This window comes from Misgurnus anguillicaudatus, chromosome 7 (genome assembly GCF_027580225.2).
Source record: "Misgurnus anguillicaudatus chromosome 7, ASM2758022v2, whole genome shotgun sequence".
NCBI lineage: Eukaryota > Metazoa > Chordata > Actinopteri > Cypriniformes > Cobitidae > Misgurnus > Misgurnus anguillicaudatus.
The window spans coordinates 20,454,696-20,477,169 of NC_073343.2; the positions used below are offsets into that span (position 1 = coordinate 20,454,696).

The 22,474-nt window shown below is 39.6% G+C and overlaps 1 protein-coding gene across 1 annotated transcript in view; it reads right to left on the reverse strand.

Moving 5' to 3' along the window:
* LOC129417826 (protein O-mannosyl-transferase TMEM260) overlaps positions 1–22,474 on the reverse strand; it is a 58,193-nt gene that overhangs the window by 10,892 nt on the left and 24,827 nt on the right. The window contains exons 4-10 of the mRNA XM_055172667.2: positions 11,076–11,253; positions 10,876–10,989; positions 9,531–9,710; positions 8,374–8,414; positions 5,133–5,219; positions 2,962–3,070; positions 2,676–2,848 (exon numbers count right to left, since the gene is read on the reverse strand). Coding sequence (XP_055028642.2) covers positions 2,676–2,848; positions 2,962–3,070; positions 5,133–5,219; positions 8,374–8,414; positions 9,531–9,710; positions 10,876–10,989; positions 11,076–11,253 — 882 coding nt within the window. The remainder of the gene's footprint in view (positions 1–2,675; positions 2,849–2,961; positions 3,071–5,132; positions 5,220–8,373; positions 8,415–9,530; positions 9,711–10,875; positions 10,990–11,075; positions 11,254–22,474) is intronic.

The following is a 22,474-nucleotide window of genomic DNA, read 5'->3' on the forward strand; positions in this document are numbered from 1 at the left end:
TTTTGTGTGTTGAGGAGTCGGGTCCGAATTGGCACGAAAATTCAAAATTTGACATCATGCGCGTGCTCGTCTACTTGGGTGTTCCATATAGATGCGTACGCCAGCCATTAGTAAAAAGCGGCAATCGCTAGCATGTTTCAAATGGACTCTGTAGACGGAAAGAAGCGACCAACCTTCAGCACAATACAGACACTCACGGAAACTCCTCGTAAGTTTAAAAAAAATCCTTATCTAGTGCGGCCAAAATAGAGCGTGACTGGCGTCGGGGCAAAGACAAGAGTAAACATCGGATTGGCATTTGATTCTTGGTGTCAAGATTTTCAAAGACAGAACCCAAACGCAGGCAGCTCTCAACAAAAATGAGTTTTATTAATATATAACAGAAAGCCCTAGAGGGAGCAAACAAGACAAAACTTAACATGACATGACATGACATGACCAAAATACCAAACACATTGAAGACACTGAAGACAATGAACGAGCCCAAGACTTCTTCTTCTTCTTGTACTGTTTATTGGCGGTTGACAAGCCAACTTATGGTGTAACGAGCCCAAGACTCAAAACACCAGGACATTAAATAGGGAAACTAATCAAGGTAAACAGGTAAGAGGAGTAACTAATAATGAATCATTAATTAGATAACAAGGGGGCGGGGCCACACTCAAAACTGGGAAACACATAGCACACACAACTGAGGTCAATATAGGTCCCCAATAGACATCATAACCGAGAGGTAGCAATGCCACGATCCTGTCACAATAAACAAGACACAAAAATACATGAAAGCTGCCAGGATTGTGACACTTGGAGGGAGCTCCGGTCAGCGCTGGCTATAAAAACAGACCCCAAGCTAGCTTTCTTTCTACTGCAAAGGTAAGACATAGTTACAGGCCATATTTTATTGTTTTTGTGGTGTAATGCTAACGATAGCATGTAGCAGGACCGTTTCAAACGTTACTGTCTTATATGAATTATCTTTATTCAGAGCATAGGTGCATTAAGATTGTGAATGTCGGGAGTGTGTTTTACAGTGTAGTGTTACAAAACTTTTAGAAGTAACGTTAGACTTCTGTTGAAAATATAAAGTAGCACTACAACATTTTACTAAAATATGGTTTGTCACACAATAACCTTACAGTACTGTTACTTTTCTTAAATCTGTAAACATATTGGTGAATCTCAATGAGCTGTCTGTGGTTGCTACGGCAACTCTGGTTGTTGTGGTCGTGCTCGTACGTGTGTGCCCACAGAGAACGAGCATGAGACTGGCTGCAGTTTCTATAACGGCCACTGGTGTCAGTAACAGTTAGAAATTTCAGAACCTATGTAGAGCTCCTTTAATGGCATTAATCAAAACACTTACTTTGTCAAATTAAGAACACTGTCATTGCTGCTGTCATTGGGACGTTGTCGCTGAACTTTTTTGACAGCGATCAGCGGTAAAATGTTTTGGTCCTGCTCAATTTTCGTTAACTTCACGTAAAATAAGGGAAAGTTTTTCATAAGATCCCCTGGGGTCAATGTGTTAGCATGACAGAAGCTTGATGCTGTCGCGTGAGAACAAGCAACAGCCGGCATTTTTCAGTCGCCTGAGTTCCTCTCGCGTAAATTATTCGATTTTAATGGCTTACGTTTCTTCCCCGGCACAGAAAACCACCACAGGTTTATCAATACCATCAAAATTATATTTTGTTTTTGTTTGTTTGTTAGGATTTTGTGTGTATTCAAAGCACTGGCATTATTGTTTACAATGTGATTGGTTAAGCGGATTTATTGCATTCTGCAAAGAAAGAGGACTAACATTTGTCACGGTTTGAAAAAAGAGAGAAAAGATGACAGAATAACACGGCAGATCGGATTTTGCGTAAAAGGAAGAATTTACTTTTTAATACTGACCAGATATGGAACCAAACTCTTCATATCTTCCTTTAGAAGACATTTATACAGGTTTGGAACAACTTGTTGTGGGTGAGTAAATGATGACAGAATGTTCATTTTTGTTCTGCATTCCGTTCCTTCGCATCTCTCAGAGCAATGAAGTGAGAAGTGATGAAGTAAAACATCTCTCAGCTGTAATAATAGGACTCGGACAGGTGTGATGAGCGCTGACAAGAATGTCAGTCTCATGTTTGATCAAAGCGCTGCAGTACTCGGCAGCGATGTACCAAACCTGACCGTTTTAATCTACATGACTGTTGTTGCTAGGTTCCCTAATCAAGCACAGAACTGGGCTGCTTTATTCTGCATGACTAGCGTGACCAGGACAGCTAATCAAGCATAGAGTCAAAGCGGTAGAAGTGCTTTTGCTTTGATGTGTGCTAAAGCATGGACAAAATAACTAATTCAATGCGTGACTGTCATGGCCTGACTGATTGACCACAAATGTATGGCAAACTCCAAATCAGAGGGTTAAGCAGGCAGGCCTGTGATCATACAATGGCTCATAACAATGTTATTAAGATTTTTACCTGAAGAAGTAGTTTTGTTGGTGTTTGCCAATGCAAAAGCTGCCTTTACAATGCTAGGCTGCTGTGGGTGGTTGTTAGGGGTAAAGGGGTAGTTCACCCCAAAATGTTGTCATTACAAAATCTTCCTTTGTGCTCAGCAGAACAACAGGATTGGAACAACTTTATAAATGCACCCAGTCTTCATGTGATTGTATGTGCATGGCTTACCTATAGTTTAAACTGATCATGTGTGATATGAGGCCTGCAGTAAGAATCCAGGCCCCTGTGTTCCATATCACACCCCAGTCAAGGTGTCTGTTCAGCCAACACAAGCTCCAGCTCAGACCCAAACCAGCGAGGACACATAACCCTGCATCAGCCTGCAGCCAAAACCGCTCCACCTATTGACATGCACACTCATAAAATGCAAATGCAGAAAATCAAGTGTGATCTAAATATATGACAACATATGTGAAATGTGACTGATTATGGATGTTAAACCTGACTCACTCACCACCCCCAGTAGCAGTGGTTTCTCAATGTCCAGATTCGCTCTCCAGGCAAAGAACATAGAGTAGATGCTAACCATAACGAGTATTAACCAAACAAAAACACAGCGCCCCCTGGAGGTCAGATACATGCAGTTAGTAAGGAAACAGCATGATTTGACCATTACATTATTTTTAATTAGTGATAAATATTTGGTCAATCAGGGAAGTCTGTGGTTGTGATTACGTAAAATAAACATACACAATATACTACGCCAATATTCCTACATAGCTGTGGTAGTTTGTGGATCCCTTCAGGACAAAATATGCTGAGATATTTGTCAACACAACTTTTGACCTTACATAAAGTAGGGAAGCAATATAGAAAATGTGTGTATGGATCAATTTAATTCATTTATTTATTTACAAGTTACGTAAACATGTAATAAGCAATAATGTACAGTTAACGAGTCAGGTTTATTTTGAGACAACTACCATACTAGTTGACTGCATATTATGTACTACACATAACAGTGAAACTAAATTTTAATTAAAACATGATGGCCAGGCTGTTAGTCTGTCCGGTTGTTAAGTGATGACGTAAGGAATACTGTCTCCGGGTCCAAACCTCGACTCATTCTAATAGAGGATATTATTTAAACAGTCGTTTAAAGGCACTATTTATTCATAATAGGCATGGGCGGGTTACCGATTTCAAGGTATACCGAGGTTTTAAACAGTCAAGCTTTCAAAACCACTAACATGTTCTGTGATACCGTTAAGTCATGATGTAAGAAATAGCGTTTCCAGCTCCAAGCCACCACATTTAAACAGCCATACTATTTATTCAAAGCACACATTTAAACGAAAATTTTATAAACTCACGTGTAAACTACAGTCTCAGGCTCCCAGAATCAAAGACAGCAATATATTAATAATTCATAAAAATCCACGTCCATAAATCCATGTCTGGTAATGTCGGATTTTGTTATGGATAAAAAGTAGGATTGAGTGATTTTGGTAGTTTATCATTATAATAAGAGTCTATTATATCCGTGATTTTTTGTTATTTCTCTATGACATCTGTAAGCAGTTGGACCCCGAAAGCAGCACATGATGTCAGACTTAGAGTATTAATCAATTTTTTCTTATCCAGATAATTTACTCACCACCATGTCATCCAAAATGTTGATGTCTTTCTTTGTTCAGTCGAGAAGAAATTATGTTTTTTGAGAAAAACATTCAAGGAATTTTCTCATTTTAATGGACTTTAATGCATCCCAACACGTAACAGTCTTATCTAGTGAAATGATTGTAATTTTCGACAAGAAAAATAAAAAATATGCACTTTTAAACTACAACCTCTCGTCCACCTTCGCTCCTGCGACGCGCCAGCCCGACCTCACGCAATACGTCATCACGTCAAGAGGTCACGGAGGACTCACTCATGTGAAACTACGCCCCAGTGTTTACAAGTGTGAAGAAAAAGAGGACCGTTCCGACGTTGTTGTATGTCGAATGATACTAATTAATGTCTTTGTGTCAGTTTATTGTTTAAAATGGTCCACAAATGTGCGTTTCATATATGTAACGCGTGACCTTTCCATGGCATTACGCGATTGCGTGGGGTCGCGCTGGCACGTCACAGGACCAAAGATAGACAGGAAGTTGTGGTTTAAAAGTTTTTTATTTTTCTTGTCAAAAATGACAATCATTTCGCTAGATAAGACCCTTATGCCTCGTTTGGGATCGTTTAGAGTCTTTTGAAACTCCGTTGAAACTGTAATTTTAAACTGAATTAAAACTGCTACATGTTGGTGTCCATTAAAGTACATTAAAATGAGAAAAATCCTGGAATGTTTTCCTTAAAAAAACATAATTTCTTCTTGACTGAACAAAGAAAGACTTCAACATTTTAGATGACAGGGTGGTGAGTAAATTATATGCATTTTTTTTAAAGAAAATTGACTAATCCTTTAACAATGGGATATAAGATGTATAGTAAATGAAAGCGTTTCTAAGCAAAACTACAGCCTTCGATCACATTTGTTCCAAAGACATCTTAGGCAAAGACTTAAAATTGTCTCTGCACATTCAACTGGGATAGGATAATTTACCATTTACCATTTACTTCAGCAGAACTAAATATAAAACTGAAGGTCAGTCAATTCATCTATAATATCTGTGCATGTCTTACCTGTTCCTCAAAGAAAGGAGAACGCTTAGCACTGCCAACGCTAGCACTGGAATAGACAGATCATTCACACAGTGATCCCACTGGGCCCTAAAACACAAATGACAAATGTTTTTTGTAGTTTACACAGAGACTATAACAGCGTCATATTAAAAACTTGTGTTTGCATTTTCAGGCTCCCAAAACTCAAACTAAATACAAAGTTTTCCATTTACAGATTTATGTGTCTTGTAAACGGCCCCTTAAAGGGTTCTTTGGAGAACCAAAAGGGGTTCTTTTATGGCATCACTGCAAAGAGCCTTAAAAAAATTTCATTTACTTGCTTGTACACATGTCTCTTTGATGGACAGAGACTCAGTAATCAGAAAACACTGGCATGGATTTATTTATGTGTATATACACGAGTATGTGCCCTTAAAGGTCTTTTTTTCAAACATTAAATGCAATCTTGTGACAGCCTCTCTCATCTATCTTTTTCCCGAACCCAGTCAATGGCTAATTTCCCTGCTGAAAGAGATACTGCCCTGTTCGTGCTTTAATACCCATCTCTCCCTGACAGCTCATTTAAGCGTTGTGAGAAAGCGAGTGTGCAGAGTGTGTGTGTGTGTGTGTGTGTGTGTGTTTGAGCTCCTTATGGCAGGTTTATGCTGTGACATGCTTGTTGTGTTTCCCTCTCTCGCTCTCACCTGTCCATCATGCTACAGTATGTGGCATCTGTGGGGGGTGATGGGAACCGGCTGATTGGTACTAGCAGGATGTACTGTAAAATAAGCTCTCTATGGGGGACACCCAAACGTATGATGAGGCTGGGCTTTGGGGACCTGAGTCTCTGGTGATATGTTAAACTAATGTCACAGATCATTTCAACAGCCAGAGTGAAGAAAAAATACAGACTTGTTATTCACTAGGCAAAGTGAGACAAAGATGGTTACATTTCTGTGACGGTATTCATGACATTCCTATAAGTAAGAAAATGTGGCAAAATGGAAAATTATGACCATTTGTTGTGTTTTTAGATTCAACCAGCTGGTCTTTTAATTTAGTTTTAATAGACATTAAGATTTACATTTAAATTTTAAAATCGTCCAATGATTTAAATGACAGAATGCATGTTTATCATTTAAAAACAATACCAACTAGATCATATTTTCTTGCATCGAATGAACCATTCATAGTGCACAAATGCATATTTGTGACCCTGGACCACAAAACCAGTGATAAGGGTAATTTTTTTAAATTGAGATTTATACATTATTAGGCATGTTTCAATAAGCTCTGTAATCGGTAAAACATGATGCTTTAGCTTCTCACCGATTAGATCACTTGCCCACCACAGCACTGTCTTCCACCGTCGTTTTGATTATTTTCTTGTAATAAAATCATTTTGTTTCGTTAGAGAGCAAACACACTGTAAAAAATTCTTTGCTGCCTTAAATTTTTTGTTGAATCAACTCAGTTTTATAAGTCATTTCAAGTCATTATTTATCTTGACTGGACATGAGTTGTTATAACTACAGATGAGTTGTTATAACTTATAAAATGAAGTTGACGTTTTTCAACTATATTTTATAAGTTCTAACAACTCATCTCTTGTCAAGATAAATAATAGTAAGTTGACATGACTTGTAAATCTGAGTTGATTCAACAAAAAAATTTAAGGCAGCAAAGTTTTTTATACAATGCGCAGGGCTTTCCATTGATGTATGGTTTGTTAGGATAGGACAACATTTGGCCGAAATACAACCATTTGAAAATCTAAAATCTGAGGGTGAAAAAATTTAATTAAGAAAATCGCAAGTTCAAAGTCCAAATTAAGTTCCTAGCAGCTGCATATTACTAATGAAAAGGTTTGTTTTAGAGCACTCGAATGACTTACGGCAGCAATGAGCTTGTGGACTGAATGGGGATACATAAAAACTATTTGCACTTTTAAACCACAACTTCTTGTGGCGCCTGTGACGCGCCAGCACGACCTCACGCAATACTTCATCACGTCAAGAGGTCACGGAGGACGCATGCGAAACTACGCCCCAGGGTTTACAAGTGTGGAGAAAGAGGACTGTTCCTACGTTGTTGTATGTGGAATGATACTAATTAAAGTCTTTGTCAGTTTATTTTTTAAAATGGTCCGCAAATGTGCGTTTCATATATGTAACACGTGACTTTTCCACGGCATTACGCAATTACATAAGGTCGCGCTGGCGTTTCACAGGACCGGAGATAGACAAGAAGTTGTGGTTTAAAAGTGCATTTTTTTTTCTTGACAAAAATGACAATCGTTTTGCTAGATAAGACCCTTATGACTCGTTTGGGATCGTTTAGAGTCCTTTGAAAGTCCGTTGAAGCTGCAATTTTGAACTGAAAGACTGAATGGGGATACATAAAAACCAAACTTGAATGGGAAATGAGATGGGAACAATAAGAGCAAGTTTGTAGGCGAGTTTCTGGCCAATTTTGTTCACGATTTTGCTGCATACACTCACAAAAATAATGTTTTTATATATACAGGGTATGGAACTGACGTCACCTTCGGCGAAAGTGACTGCGGTTACACCCACTGAGTGGAAAAAAGTAGTTGTGTGATCGACTGTGCTAACAGATTCAACAAAAATTTTGAGCTGTCTTTTTCCAGAATGCAAAAAAACACTTAAAGGAGAAGTGAATCAGTAGCAGTAGCCATATGTCAGGTACGTTAAATTTTGGGATAAAAATCCTATAAAAAAATACACCACTCTTATTCTGTGTAATTGCAAAGTTTTGTCAGTGAGCTTTCAGTAAAAAACATCTATTATGATGAGCCTTGTGTTCTGCAAAGGTAGGATGGTTTAATAGTGTTTGGCAAAACAGACATATACGTCAGAAAAAGCAATGCCAACAGACTACTGGTTGTTTGGCAAGTTGTTAGGGTCGCTGTTAAGGCCAACTAAATTCAATTTAAGCTGATAATATTCAGTTTTACTGGCGGTTTCGCAGCAGCCGCTATGAAAACCAGCCATTTTGTTGAATGTTTTGCCACTCAACAGGGAGAGCTCTGTCGTGGTCACGTGGAAAAGTGACGTTGTTGCATACCTATTTACGGTACAAAAATGTACAAAATATCTTCATGGATCTTTATCATAATTTTTGGAATAAAAGAAAAATCAATAATTTCAACCCATGCAATGTATTTTTGTATATCTACAAATATACCCGTGAAACTTACAACTTAAAATTTTTATTAAATTTGGAAGTTTCTTATACTCACTTTAACATCTTCATAAGGTCCACATTTGCTTCTGTTTTTGCCTAAATCCAAAAAATAAAACCAAAATATGCTGCATTATAATAATACAAAGGGCCCTATCTTGCACCCAGCGCAATTGACTTTGTCAGTGACGCATGTATCATTCGTATTTTGCACCGGCGCACAGCGGGTTTTTCCCTCCATAGATGCACGTCGGCAAACTAGGGTATGAACTTGCGCTCCCTGGGCGGTTCAGCTCAAAAAAGGAGGCGTGTTCCGGCGCAAACCATCCCTGATGCTATTTTGCAGTTTCAAAAAACAATTGCGCCACGCCACTGACCAAAAAAAAACTAGTCTAAAGTCAGTGGCGTGCTGCGCGTGGTTCATTACGCTATTTTAAGGGCGCATGCTTGACCATAATGTATAGCGTCCACAACGCGCACACACTTTGCTTATCTAATCTACACAGATGCAACAGTTATTTTTGCAAATCATAAATTGTTACAATAAAAAATATTAACACATGAGATAAGGGAAATCATAGTGGTGAGCATTGTGGTGATAGTTTTTATTTATTGTGTGGCTGCGTTAAAAAATTCTCATGCAAATAACGATTAAAATATTTTCATAAGTTTGTTGTGTGGCTGTATTACGTTTATTTTATGTAAATAATAATTAAAATGTTTTCATAAGAAACCTTAATGTATATGAACAAGAACGTGGGTCTCCTCGGCTGCGAACCGCTCCTGGCGTGCGCCTGGTAAATCCGTCATTATAATAGCAACCCGCCATGGAACTTGCGCCCTTGCGTTTAAAGGGAATGTTGGATAGCGTTCTGATTGGTTTATTTGACGTTGCGCCCAAACCACACCTATGAATAATGAACCTACTTCAGACATACCCCTTATTCATCTGCGCCTTGCGCAAGAGTCATTTCTCCCGCCGGGAAAATAGCAACAGCGCCCAAGATCCGCCCACAAAGTCACTTGCGCTTTGCGCTTTGCGCTTGCGTTTCAGATTGTTAAAATAGGGCCCATAAGGTGTATGTATAGTATTTTGTATATAAATTATGAAAATGCATAAAAATGCTTGCCGCTTGAACTTTTAATCTTACAATCAAAGCTTATAATAAGAAAGCAAACAAACAAATTAATAAAGGACACTGTATGCATAGATACCAGACTGAATGTGCCATATTCGGTTCTGAGGAGGTGTTTGAGCAAACCACTAAGTGACGTCTGGTCTCCCCAGCTCCAGCGAGCTCTGTTCAGATAAGAGGAAATAGGCAGGTAGATGTAGGGCACAAAGCCAGCCAGGAAACACGTCCCCAAAGACACAAGATCAGAGAAGGACAAACCCTGTGGGTGATACATGTCACACATGTAACTGAGAAATGTTTAAATTACCAAATGCTCAAATTTACATACTGATGAAATTACTAAATTACTAATTTAAAGGGGACAGAGAATGAAAAAATTTTTTACCTTGACTACCTTGAATGGTAGTCTACCCACATTCACGAACATACAAAAAGTGCTAAACATGCTAAACATCTCAGTCTCATAGAAATTCCTCTTTTAGAAATGTCAGCCAGAAAACAGCCCAATCTGAAAAACTGATGCTTATGACATCACAGGCATCTAACTGCCCTTCCACTTTAAAATAATTGGCTACATTTTTTGAGTGGCAGCAAAGTCAGCCAATCAGTAATGAGATTGCAAGTTAAGCCACTAGGGGGAGCCAAATAGGTGCAAAACCACATGTTTAAAATCCCCCACCCTAATAGAGCTTTCTTAGAGAGGTTTTTAGGAACCTTCTAAGGCATTACAGACCCAAACAAAAAAATGTTTGTCTACATGTCACATCACAGAACAAGGATAAATACTCCGTTCAATCATTCTATGTCACCTTTAAAAAATTATTTAAAGGGGCCATGGCATGAAAATCTGACTTTTTCCATGTTTAAGTGCTATGATTGGGTCCCCAGTGCTTTTATCAACCTAGAAAATGTGAAAAAGATCAACCCAGTAACTTAGTTTTGGTAAACCATTCTCTACAAGCACATGAAAAAATAGGTAGTTGAAATTTGACTCTCCTTATGATGTCATAAGGAGCTCTTATTATAATAATACCACCCCTTAATCTGCACTATCCAACCACAGCACTGCCATTTCGTGCAGAGAAAAGCACAATTGAGTTTTAATTGCAACAAACCACCATTATTGTGATCAGTGTTTGAATTTCAGCAGCTCATTTGCATTTTAAAGGACACACCCAAAACGGCACATTTTGCACACACCTACAAAGTGGCAATTTTAACATGCTATAATAAATTATTTATATGGTATTTTGATCTAAAACTTCACATATGTGCTCTGGGGACACCAAAGATTTATTTTACATCTTAAAAAAGTATTGTGCCATGGCCCCTTTAAGGTTAGACTACATACAGTATTAATGGCATGAATGAATCTACTAACAAATACTGATAAATCACATATCTCAATGATTATCAATACTCACATTATGAAAGTATAGGTCCAGGAGGGCCCAGGGAATTATGACAATAACATATAAGATCAGTGTGTGCTGGTTACACAGGCTCAAACCACAGCACAGCGCCCCCCATAGAGCAAACTGAGAAAATGCAAAAGAAAAATTACTGCACCTGACAACCAATTTCAATAAAAAAAATAAAAAATGTGTATGACTGGTTATATTACCTTCTTCTTCTGATTAACACTTTCTGCACAGTGGAAAGATGCAGAGAGGGAAAACAGGGCGCCCACAAACAGGTTATTAAGAGAGAAGACTTCAACCATTATTGACCACTGCCATACCAGCCTGGACACTGCAAACAGTCCACTTGCCAGGATAGCCCCTGGACCGGGTCCCGACACCCTAAACAGACAGAAAACAGTGATGGATTTACTAACCAAATCATCCATATACCTCTAAATGCAATTACACACTAAAGAAAGTTTATACAAAGGGTGCATCTCAATCAGCTCCCTGTAGTCAAGGTACTGATCATTTTAAGGGCTGTCTCAAATGTAACAATCTTTCTAGTGCACTGGAGCATCTGTTCCTTAAAAATTCACTTACCTGATATCACACCTCTTCTTAAAGGGCGTTTTGCAGGTAAAATTTTTCAACGAATTTGTGCAATTTGCTTGTTGATAATAAACATTTAAACTGTTATCCATTGTATTTTATGTTGTTGGGTATCACAAAACCCGAAAAAGTATGAAAAAGTACAGCAATTTGCAATGATTCTCCTTTCCCTCACAACGCACTGTATGACGTCACGCTGGGGAGAAAATTACCAAAGCCGCCTTGACACCATTGAGAATGACTATAGAAAGACGAGTAAAGTACAGTTCTGATAGCGCAGATAATAGATAAATACATACATACATACATAGATAGATAGATAGATAGATAGACAGATAGACAGATAGATAGACAGATAGACAGATAGATAGACAGATGGATAGGCTAGTATAGAGAGATAGGCAGACAGCCAGATAGCAACGCTATATCTTCGTGTAGAAAGTAAACAAACAATTAACATACTCGTGCATGCTGGCTTGAGGGGGTCCATGATCCTGCCTGAAATGCGATCTTCAGCACAAACGGTTTTAGGCAGCATGTCTCAAATCCTGGAAGGTGAGTGAAGCACGTCACGTCTGTTCGCGGGGACCAGCGACCCAAACGCACTCACTTTCTTACAGCCAGTAGCGAAATGGCAATCGAGAGAGTCGGGACTTTCCCGGTTGGCTGATCTGATAATAGCTATACGTTTCGAGTTATATTAGCAACACCGTCTGGCGGCGTGATGTGCGGCCGGTTCCCGCAGCCCGCTGGTCAAACTGTGCAGCCTTTCTGCTCAACAAAGTATATAAAAGTGCTCAACCTGTTCGACAGGTCCAAACATGTACAGGATTTATAAAAATACGGTGATCAATGAGCGGTTCCTCCTCAAATGGCATAGTCTGTCTTGATGTAAAAAGCCGCCGAACGCCTGTTTATTACAGTATGTATGCGGTCGGATCCGAGTGTGCTGCAGCTGCTGACTGCTGCTGCGTATAAAATGATCGTGTGATTCGTTATAATCGCATAAACAATATAACAAAGCATCCTTTTATTTCACAAAACAATATATTTGAGATATTATTTGATAGACTAGTAAGTGTGGATTAAGGATGTTTAAAAATCTCTAACCTGGTGGTCAGGACATGAATGGATCAAATCAGCAGATTTGCGAAGTTTTATTTATCTCCACATATATCATAAATAATAATTAGCATGGTAACTTTGCAGTATAACACATTATATATTTCCTACGATGTATATATGATTTCCAAATTATATACGTAAGTATTAAACAGCAATAAATGTCTCATCTATCTCAATAGCTCTGGCTGAGTCTTTCTCCACTTCTCCCCAACGTGACGTCATCACAGAATTGCGTAAAAAAAACCGTTAATACCAAAAACTTAAAAAAGTGGTCTTTAAGACCATTTTTGAGACATTTTAAAAATTATACACATATCTTGAGTGATTGATGTACCCATTAATCGACAGTGGTGGTTAACCTGCAACACACACTTTAAGCTCTCTAACCAAAAAAGCCAACTCAACGAACATAATACTTTAAATTTGAAGTCGATTATTAAAGCTAGTGCCTATTTAAAAATTTGCTCAGACATTTTTGGAAGTCAGATCTCAGGCGATAAGCAGACGTCAGTGCTTGTGTACAGAGCACAGCCTCATTTTGACAACTTATGAAATCTCTGTATCTGTGTTTAATGGTCAAACATGAGATATGATGTGTGGTGATATCTCACAATGTCCATTTATAATGTCATCAAAAAATAAGTCATCAAGATTGCCAATGTATAGTGAGCCAGGGTGCTTACCCGAGTCTGTGTACATGAGCTACTGATTCTTGGCCAAAGGAGATGGGACCTGATTGACACCCAAAATGTTTTGTTGACAGGATTTCAACCCAAATTTGTTTGAAACGGAATATAAAGTGAACTGGATTTCTGACCAAAAATGGTCCAAACTGTTATTGGTCAACAGAGGATGTGTGCAAAAATTGGTTGTCACAAGGTAAATTGGTTGTCAGAAGTAAAATTTTCTCACATTCAGACCAAATGATGAAATGTCGCTTATGCCAGCACTTCATCTAAACGCAATTAAAATACACTTGAAGAACCGCTTGGTTGTTTCTACCTAATCGCTCAGTTGAGCCAGTTTAATGTATTTATTTGGGTTATTTTCTCAGTCTTGGGTAGTTTCAGTGTAACCAAGTCCATCTGTAGTGAAAATCAGGTTTGAAAATCAATTTTTGTTGTTTATATGTCTATGTGCTGTTTTTAATATGCTTTAAGACAAACCATGTGCAAATTCATCCATTACCACCATTGCTGAGTTTATTCATGAAATTGGAAACGGTCTCATTCACGCGGTTTGAAATCGACTTTGTTTCCTACGTCACAAACACGTAACCAATCACATCAATACAGTTTAACGTGTGGATCAGTAGTTCGAGTCATAGATATTTTGTAACTTTAATCATATTTTGCAAATAATTTGAGTGACATACGTAATATTTCATTTATTTTTCTCTGCGAGAAATTGTTTCATCTGCTGACAGTAAAATGTTAATTTTTTTTATTTTGACAAAGCCAAATAAAGGTAAACTGATACAATTTTTGTATACCCTACATCTTATATTTGTTATACCCAATCTCTCTCTCTCTCTCTTAGTTAGAGAAATATAAATGTGTAATTTACACTTAGAATTTACCGTTATGGTGAATAGCTATGACGCGCTTCAGCTGCAACCAATCGGAAGGCATAAACGTTCTGCGGCAACCAATCGGAAGGGGGAAATTCTGCTTGAGAGAAGTGCAGAGAATGCATTCGCGTATCAGAGCATCCACTACACTTTTTCTGTAGCGTTGTTTAGGGGTGCACCAATATATATGCCGATGATGCTTGCTATGCTTCTCAATGAATTACGGTGAAATGCCGCTACATCCAAAAGCCAGGGAACGCTCTCGTGCAGAAACTCAATATGCGCTGTAGACGAAGAACCATACACATGCAGCTATGACACGCAGCTCCAGGAAATGGCTTAGGGATATATTTATATTGCTGTTCTTCAGACCTTATCAGGTAATTTCATGATAATAAAGAACGAGTGTTGCTTTTTCAAATGCATGTTATAAACGATTCAAACTAACAGTGATTTTAGATCGATAAGGAGTAGGACTTACTGATCAAAAGCCATAGTACATGAAATAGCTGTGAATAATATCGGCTGTGCAATTCAGAATAGTTATCGGCCACGTATTATTAGTGTATATCTGCATTTATCGGTGCACACCTAGCGTCGTTGGAAGGGCAACCAGTGCGTTTTTTGAGACTCTCGCCGACGGCCGTGTGAATGTACAGTAAGGTTGTAGCTAAGACGCAGAACAGAGCATAATTTATAATTTATTAGTGCATTTCTCTAGTGTAGGGGTAGGCAACATCTGTCCTGGAGTGCCGATGTCCTGTAGAGTTCAGCTCCAGCTCTAATCGACCACCCCTAAACAACTAATCAAGGTCTAAAGAGTCCTTGAAAACTACAGGTAGGAGAAAATTTATTAGGGTTGGTGCTAAAATCTGCAGGACATCGGCACTCCAGGAGCAACGTTGCCTACCCCTGCTCTAGTAGAATTGACTGACGGCACTCTGACAAGTAAAGTGACATATGCGCTAAATTAGAAAAAAAGTGAGTGGGTCCAATATTATTGGTCTTAAAAAGTGCTTGGTTCTTATCCCACCCACATACAGTATAATGGTTCCGACACACATGTATTTACATAGATATCTAGGTAGCACTTTATTTTACAGTGCGTGTACTTACCTTGTACATATATGGTAAATAAGTTGTACTTACCGACAAATGTGTGGTACTTACTTTTAGGCATCTACATGGTAAATAACTGGTATCATTACTGTACTTACCAGTGGTAAATGCTTGGTAGTTATTATGTAACTCTAGATAAGTACTGGGTAATAACAGATACATACTTATAGTGTAGGTATACTGTAACTAACGAGAAACATTACTGTACTTACAAATAAATGTACAATTTAAGCATTTAGTATTTACAGGCAAGTTAGGGTAAATGACAGGGATTTAGTGTGTACATATATGAAAACTAATATCAAACACTTCTGTACTTACAAATTGTATATACATAATAAGTGTGTACAAGTGAATGTACCCAGTAGTTAATGCGTATGATAGTCAATGGTTGGGTTTGCTTCACAGTGACATGTATATTTTGCTATATCTTAGGCGTTATGTCCTATGTAATAACTGTGTAAAAAGCATCACTTTATTTTACAGTCCTGTTTCCATGCAGTTACCATGGACGTACTAGTGAATGTACCCAGTAGTTAATGCGTATGATAGTCAATGGTTGGGTTTGCCTCACAGTGACATGTATATGATGCTATCTCTTAGGTGGTAGGTCCTATGTGTCAGGACTCTGCCTTGAAGTCTTGTTATATTTGTATTTTGTCATGGTGGCAGAGTTCTGGCAGTCCCTGGCCTTGTGTGGAGGTTCATGCCTTGTTTTTGTGTGGCATGTGCCTCCGGTGTCTTGTCTTGTGACCCCCCCCCCCCTTGTTCTCCTGCTTATTAGTAATCATTGGTTTTCTCCCATCACCTGTTCCCGCTCGTTATCTTGTTTGCTTGCTTCTATTTAATGTCAGTGTATCTTTAGTTTTGTGCAGGATCATTGTGCTGTGTTCTGTTCCTCGTGTACTTTCAAGTCCAGTTATCTAGTCAAAGTTTAGTGTTATCTGTCAAAGAGTTCATGTTTCATGTTTTGTACCCCCTCGTGGGTTTTTGTTTTTTGTCACAAATAAAGTGTTTTCTGTTTTCCCCGACATCGTCTGCTATTGGGTTCATTCATCCGCTATTCCTCACACTATGTAATAACTGTGTAAAAAGCAACACTTTATTTTACAGTCCTGTTTCCATGCAGTTACCATGGATGTACTAGTGAATGTACACAGTAGTTAATCTATACGGTTATTTAATGCTTGGTTTAAAGGACAAAAATACTGAGTCTGAGTACCAAAATGGCACATCAGTAATGTTTGTTCTTAGTTATCATATACATATGGTACAAGTATAACTTACACCTGCCTGCAGGTACCACACACTTATGGTGTAAATACAATTTGTAAGTACAGTAGTGTTTCTTGTTAGTTACAGTATACATACACAATATGTGCCAGTCATTAACTTACACTGGCCTACAGGTACCACACACTTATTATGAATATACAATTTGTAAGTACAGAAGTGTTTGATATTAGTTATCATATATGTACACTATAAATACCTGTCATTAACCCTAACTTGCCTGTAAATACTAAATACTTATATTGTACATTTATTTGTAAGTACAGTAATGTTTCTCGTTAGTTACACTATACCTACACTATAAGTATGTATCTGTTATTACCCAGTACTTACCTAGAGTTACATAATAATGACCAAGTATGTATCACTGGTAAGTACAGTAATGATACCAATTAATTACCATGTAGATACCTAAAAGTAAGTACCACACATTTGTCGGTAAGTACAACTTATTAACCATATATGTATATATTTATATCTATGTTTCGAGCTGTACAAATAAGTAGAGGCAGGGATTAATTTGCATATTCATTGATCTGTGTATAATAAATGAGGCAAGGATGTAGAGTTACACTGAAGCTGTTTTAAAGCCTGAAGAAATTACTGTGACAGGAAAAACTTTTATATATGATATGATGCTTGAAGATGAGTTTAAAGTGATTTTTGACCACAGGGAAACTTTAAAACATCATATTAAAACCATAATTAAGATCCAAATCATTGTCTAATCATATGGATAGCTAAAGCAAACATGTAATACAATGATATTCATCATAATTTGGATGACATGTAGCATTTATCGTTTTTGAATTTGCTCTCAAATTGTGAACGTAAGGAATATTTTAAATTACGCAGACTAATTGTTAAAAAGAGTTTAAATCCATTAATTGAAGTGAACAGTTTATGTTGATTTTTAAACAATTGATTAAAAGCACAGCAAATTTTTCTGGATATATCATCACATTCGATATTTCACCCAGTCCCATGTAACAGCAATAAATGTCTAACCTGACCCCTATGTAAAATAAATAAATAAATCAGCAGCTACACACAAACCTACCTCACAATTTTTTTAATGGTAATTAAGGTGACTTAAGGATAATCTGTCAAATGCCAAGATCCACTACTTTTTAAAGACAGATGGGGTGACTAAAGAGAGATGAAGGTGTGTGACGTAGAAAAAGATGAAAGAGTGGTCAGCCTCGTCTTTTTAAGAGCACAGAAGATGAAGGAACAGAAGTGGATACAAAAAAGTGAGTGAAAAGAAAGAGCAAAGAAACGGAGCTGTAGAAGAAACCCCTTAGCCCGGTCTACAGCACACTGGCTTGGAAAAATTTTAGCGGGCTTGACAATTAAAGGGGGGGAGAGGAAGTGAGGCAGCATGGCCCTCTCCTCATTGTGCCGAGTGGCTTAGAGTCCTCATCAGCCTATCAGCTAAGTGACAGGCGGAGAGCTGCTCTATTCAGCGCCACCGATACACGCCGCGGGCCAAGCGGCTGCCAGCTCCCTCCTGACCCCGCAATCCCTCGCCGCTGACAGCTTCAAGCTCCATGGCAAATTAGGCGCTCTCACATTACAATCGCACAAGACAGATTCCATTAACGGTATCTGAAATTGAGTAGAGAGCAGGGCCCTTGCCTTATCAGACCTGACTCATAAGCAGCGGCTGCACCGCGGAAGCTCGCACGCTTAATCACGAGCCCTGATACCATTTAGACGTTTCCAGCGCGCCTCTGCCTGCCGCTGTGATAGTCGGACACAAAAAGAGTCTGATGAGACTTAGGGGAAGGGGAACAATGGAGCTTTCGCAGGCAAAGCAAAGTAAGTCAGAAAAGAAGGGGAGCGGAATAAAGTGTATGGATGGAAGAAAAGGATGGTGTGTGTTTGGTGGGGGGATGTGGTGGTCTGGTTAAATTCGCGCTTGCTGACTATTCCTTTTTCTCTACTTCCCATTTCCTCTTATTTTTCTGTCTCGTACTAGATGAGACTGTGTGTGTGTGTGTGTGTGCGCACATGTGCGTAGTGGGGCTAATAGCTTGTCAAAAGGAGGCGGGGGATTCTTGGTGATATCAGCTCTTCTCTGTTGCCTTCTTTACTGCTTGTGCACTCTAAGGAGGGGTGAGGAAGACAGGTCTCGGTGAAGGTGCGGACCCCCCGCACCCTCCATTTATTCCTGCTGCGTGCCAATTTACCCCATCACAGGATGGAGGTGGGGGGCCGCGGTTGGGTTAAAGCAGGGGTGCTATCCAGAAGCAGGGGTCTGCAGTGTGAAATATCACATCCTCCCCCTGTCATCGCTTTAATGGGGTGGCCTGACAGTTGCCTTGCTGTCCTCCTCTCGTCTTTATTCCACTGAAGGGGGCTTGACACATCCCGCTTTAGGAATGTCAGGCTGCTTGAAAGCAGGGTATGTGAGGTGTCCTTCATTCCTGTACATGCAGGACCACCAGGGTCCCTCTCACATGTTGGTAAGTGATGATAAGCGAGCTAGAAACACTTGAGAGCAGCACTCAGATAGAATAACACATGAACACTGAGTGAACACACATATCTGTTGTGCAAGATATATTGCTGAAATGTAAGAATCTCTACTTAAAAAAATTAGTTACTGCCAAAATCAGTATTGTATCTGGTCAGCATTAAAAAGTTAATTTCTAATTTTACGCAAAATACAATATCGTGTTATTCTGTCATCTTTTCTCCCTTTTTTCCAAAACGAAAAAACGCCAATCCTCCTTCTCTGCAGAATGCAATAAATCCGCTCAACAAATCATAGTGCACCATTCCACGCATTGTAAACAACAATGGTGGGGCGTTGAATACACACAGAATCCTAGTTTCCTCATCTACTTTTACTTCGTGATAATACTTTGATAGCATTAATAAACCTTTGGTGGTTTTCTGTGGCGGGGAAGAAACATAAGCCATCAATAGCGAATAATTTACGCGAGAGGCAATCAGGCGAAGGAAAAATGCAGGCAGTTGCTTGTTCTGACATGACAGCATCAAGATTCTGTCATGCTAACACATTGACCCCAGGGGATCTTATGAAAAACTTTCCATTATTCAACGAAAATCGAGCAGAACCAAAACATTTTACAGCTGATCTCTGTCAAAAAAGTTCAGCGACAACGTCACAAGGATGACAGCAGCAATGACAGAGTAATAATATGACAGTGTGTTTTGATTAACGCCATTAATGTTTATTTTTTTAATCAGTGTATACAACTAGTCAACTAAATGAATATAACATGACAAAGATGAATGCACATTTATATATTGATTCAACAGATTAGCATTTTGGAAAAAAACTTTTTGAAAAAATAATCTGTTTTTATAATAAATCTTTCAAAGTAAATTATGGATTAAATTTTTTAAGTTATTATAACCTAAAGATGCTATGTGAAAGTTTGTAATTGTAACAGAAAATAGTGGTTTTGATCTTGTCACTTTCATGGCATAGAAAACACGTTTAACGCAAATTAGTGAAAATGGATTTACTGCGTTTTGGAACCAAACTCAATATAAGTACATATTATTTGCAGGTATGCTACCATGAACATACTGTATATGTTGCGAGCACATCAATGGTATTGTAAAATAATAAATGTTAAATTTGTTGCTTACATAAAATGAAACTAAAATCACTTTTTTATTCTTTTAAGATCACTAAACGTTTTTTTTTTTTTTGTTGTTGTTGTTGTTGTTGTTTGGGGGGGGATTTACAACCCATGTTCAAATCAAAGTACCGTATTTTTCAGATTATAAACCTCGTTCCCTTTCAGTATGGTTCACTTCACATTGCATCAGTTGCTGACGCTATGGGGGAAACTCCTGTTTACTCCGCGATTGATGCCTATTGGTTAACGTCTGTAAAAATTACAGACCTATGGCGTTCGAGCCCACGAAAGTGGTGGGACTATGCCCTATAATAGTCCGAAAAAGAGCGCCATACCTCATTCGCATTCTCCTTCAGTGCGAACCTCTCGCTGCTCCGAAGAAGAAGAAGCCTTACTCGCCGTCGACCCAAGCCCTGCAGCGGAATCCAGGCCTAGCGTCTTCCCCTGCCGTTTTCCGGATGAGAACCGAAGATAGCAGAATCCAGGTCTAGCGACTTCCCCTGCCGGTTTCCGGCTGAGAACCGAAGATAGCCTTCGCTTGCCATGGTACGACCCCTGTGCAGCGGACACATGCCTGACGAGGTCTCCCCTGCGGCCGCCCGGTAAGATCAATATTTTTAATATAAAGCTATAAGCTAAAAGAGCAGGCGCTGTTGTAATAGCGTCCAGCACAGCGACTCGAGTGAGCCTCTCTGCTATGAATTTCCTCCGAGCGCGTCACCGGTCTGGGACGTCCCATGCCGAGACCGCTGCACGGTTGTCCTATCCACGTTTCGTGCTCCCCCTGCTGTTCCTCTCTCGCTGACACGAACAAGTGGCGAGCCGTGAGACTAAGATGGATGCATAAGACAAGCACACACGGGCTATCCCCCCTGTGTTCTGTCACAATGCAACAGTTCATGCTTTACACTCACAGAGTCCCTCGCTCCTCTCACAGTCAGTGCCGAGATCTCTGACACGCTCATATCACCTCCGAGTGCATTGGGTGATGACCGTTCATACGATGCATGGCTGTTCTATCTGTGTTGCAAGCTCCCTTCTGCCGTTCCTCTCTTGTTGAGATGAACAAGCGGCGGAGCCGTAGAACTAAAATAGATGCATAGGACAAGCAAACACGGGCGGGTCCGGTCCCTGTTCTCTGTCATAACACAGCCACTCGTGCTCTACGCTCGCGGAGTCCCTCGCTCCTTCCCCCGCAGTGGTGAGGTCTCTTAGCGGCTTCTTAGAGTTAGCACGCGGTCTTACGGCTCCTTGCCTCTAAGTGCAGCTGTCTAGTGTTCAACGATTACAGAGCTTCGTGCCCCTCCCCTCCTGGAGCGGCGCAATCTCATTTGTCTGCTCGCTAGGGCGAACACGCCGCTATTGGAGCACATAAGAGACTAACCGGCCTGAGTCTGTCTCACTTCGGTAGAGCTCACTATTCGTCTGCCCGGTCATTTCTCTCTGGCTTAGACGGAATCAGAGGCAAAACTAATTTGTTTATAATATGCTGAGGCCCGAATACCTATATCAGTGCGCTGAATATTGGTACATTTCTTATATACCCCGGTTTTTCTGCTTTTTTAATAAACGGCAAAACCGCGGGCCTCACGGCAGACTTCCTCTCTGCGTGATGGGTCCAGTCTGACATCAAACCACCTAGACATACTGCTCTGCTCTGTGAGCCGCTCTGGTCACCGTCACTACTGAGGCTCGTGCACTTGAACGGCCAAGCTCTGGTCTTCGCAGCATAGCTGCGTCGACAGAGAACAGACTGTCTGGGAGAGGAAGGGTTAAGTCGCGCCTCGGCTGGACTGCCCTGAAATGTTTTCTGTGTGCTGTTTATCCAAAAAACATACTGTGTAATACTGTCGGTTATGCGACCTCACTGTAGTGACGAACGGTATTGAATTCCTCTAAGAGCAATTTCCGGGCTTACTATACTGTGTATTAACACTAGGGCTGAAACGATTCATCGAGTTACTCGATGTACTCGATTCAAAAAATTCCTCGAGGCAAAAATTCTGCCTCGAAGCCTCATTAAATTCCTATGACGCGCACTACACGCGCTGAGATCTGGTTCACACGGACCGTTGTTCAATGTTCAGGAAGCACATCATAGCGCGTGGTTCATTTTGAATTTAGTTGGCGCGATGGCGGAGCGAATATGTCCATAAACGGCAGAGAGAGACTGTCTAAAGTTTGGGATCATTACATTATCTTTACATTCAGCATCTGAACTGAAAACATCCACTGTTGTTTCACCAAGCGTCGATGAAACAAGGTAACGTAGCTTCCGCTG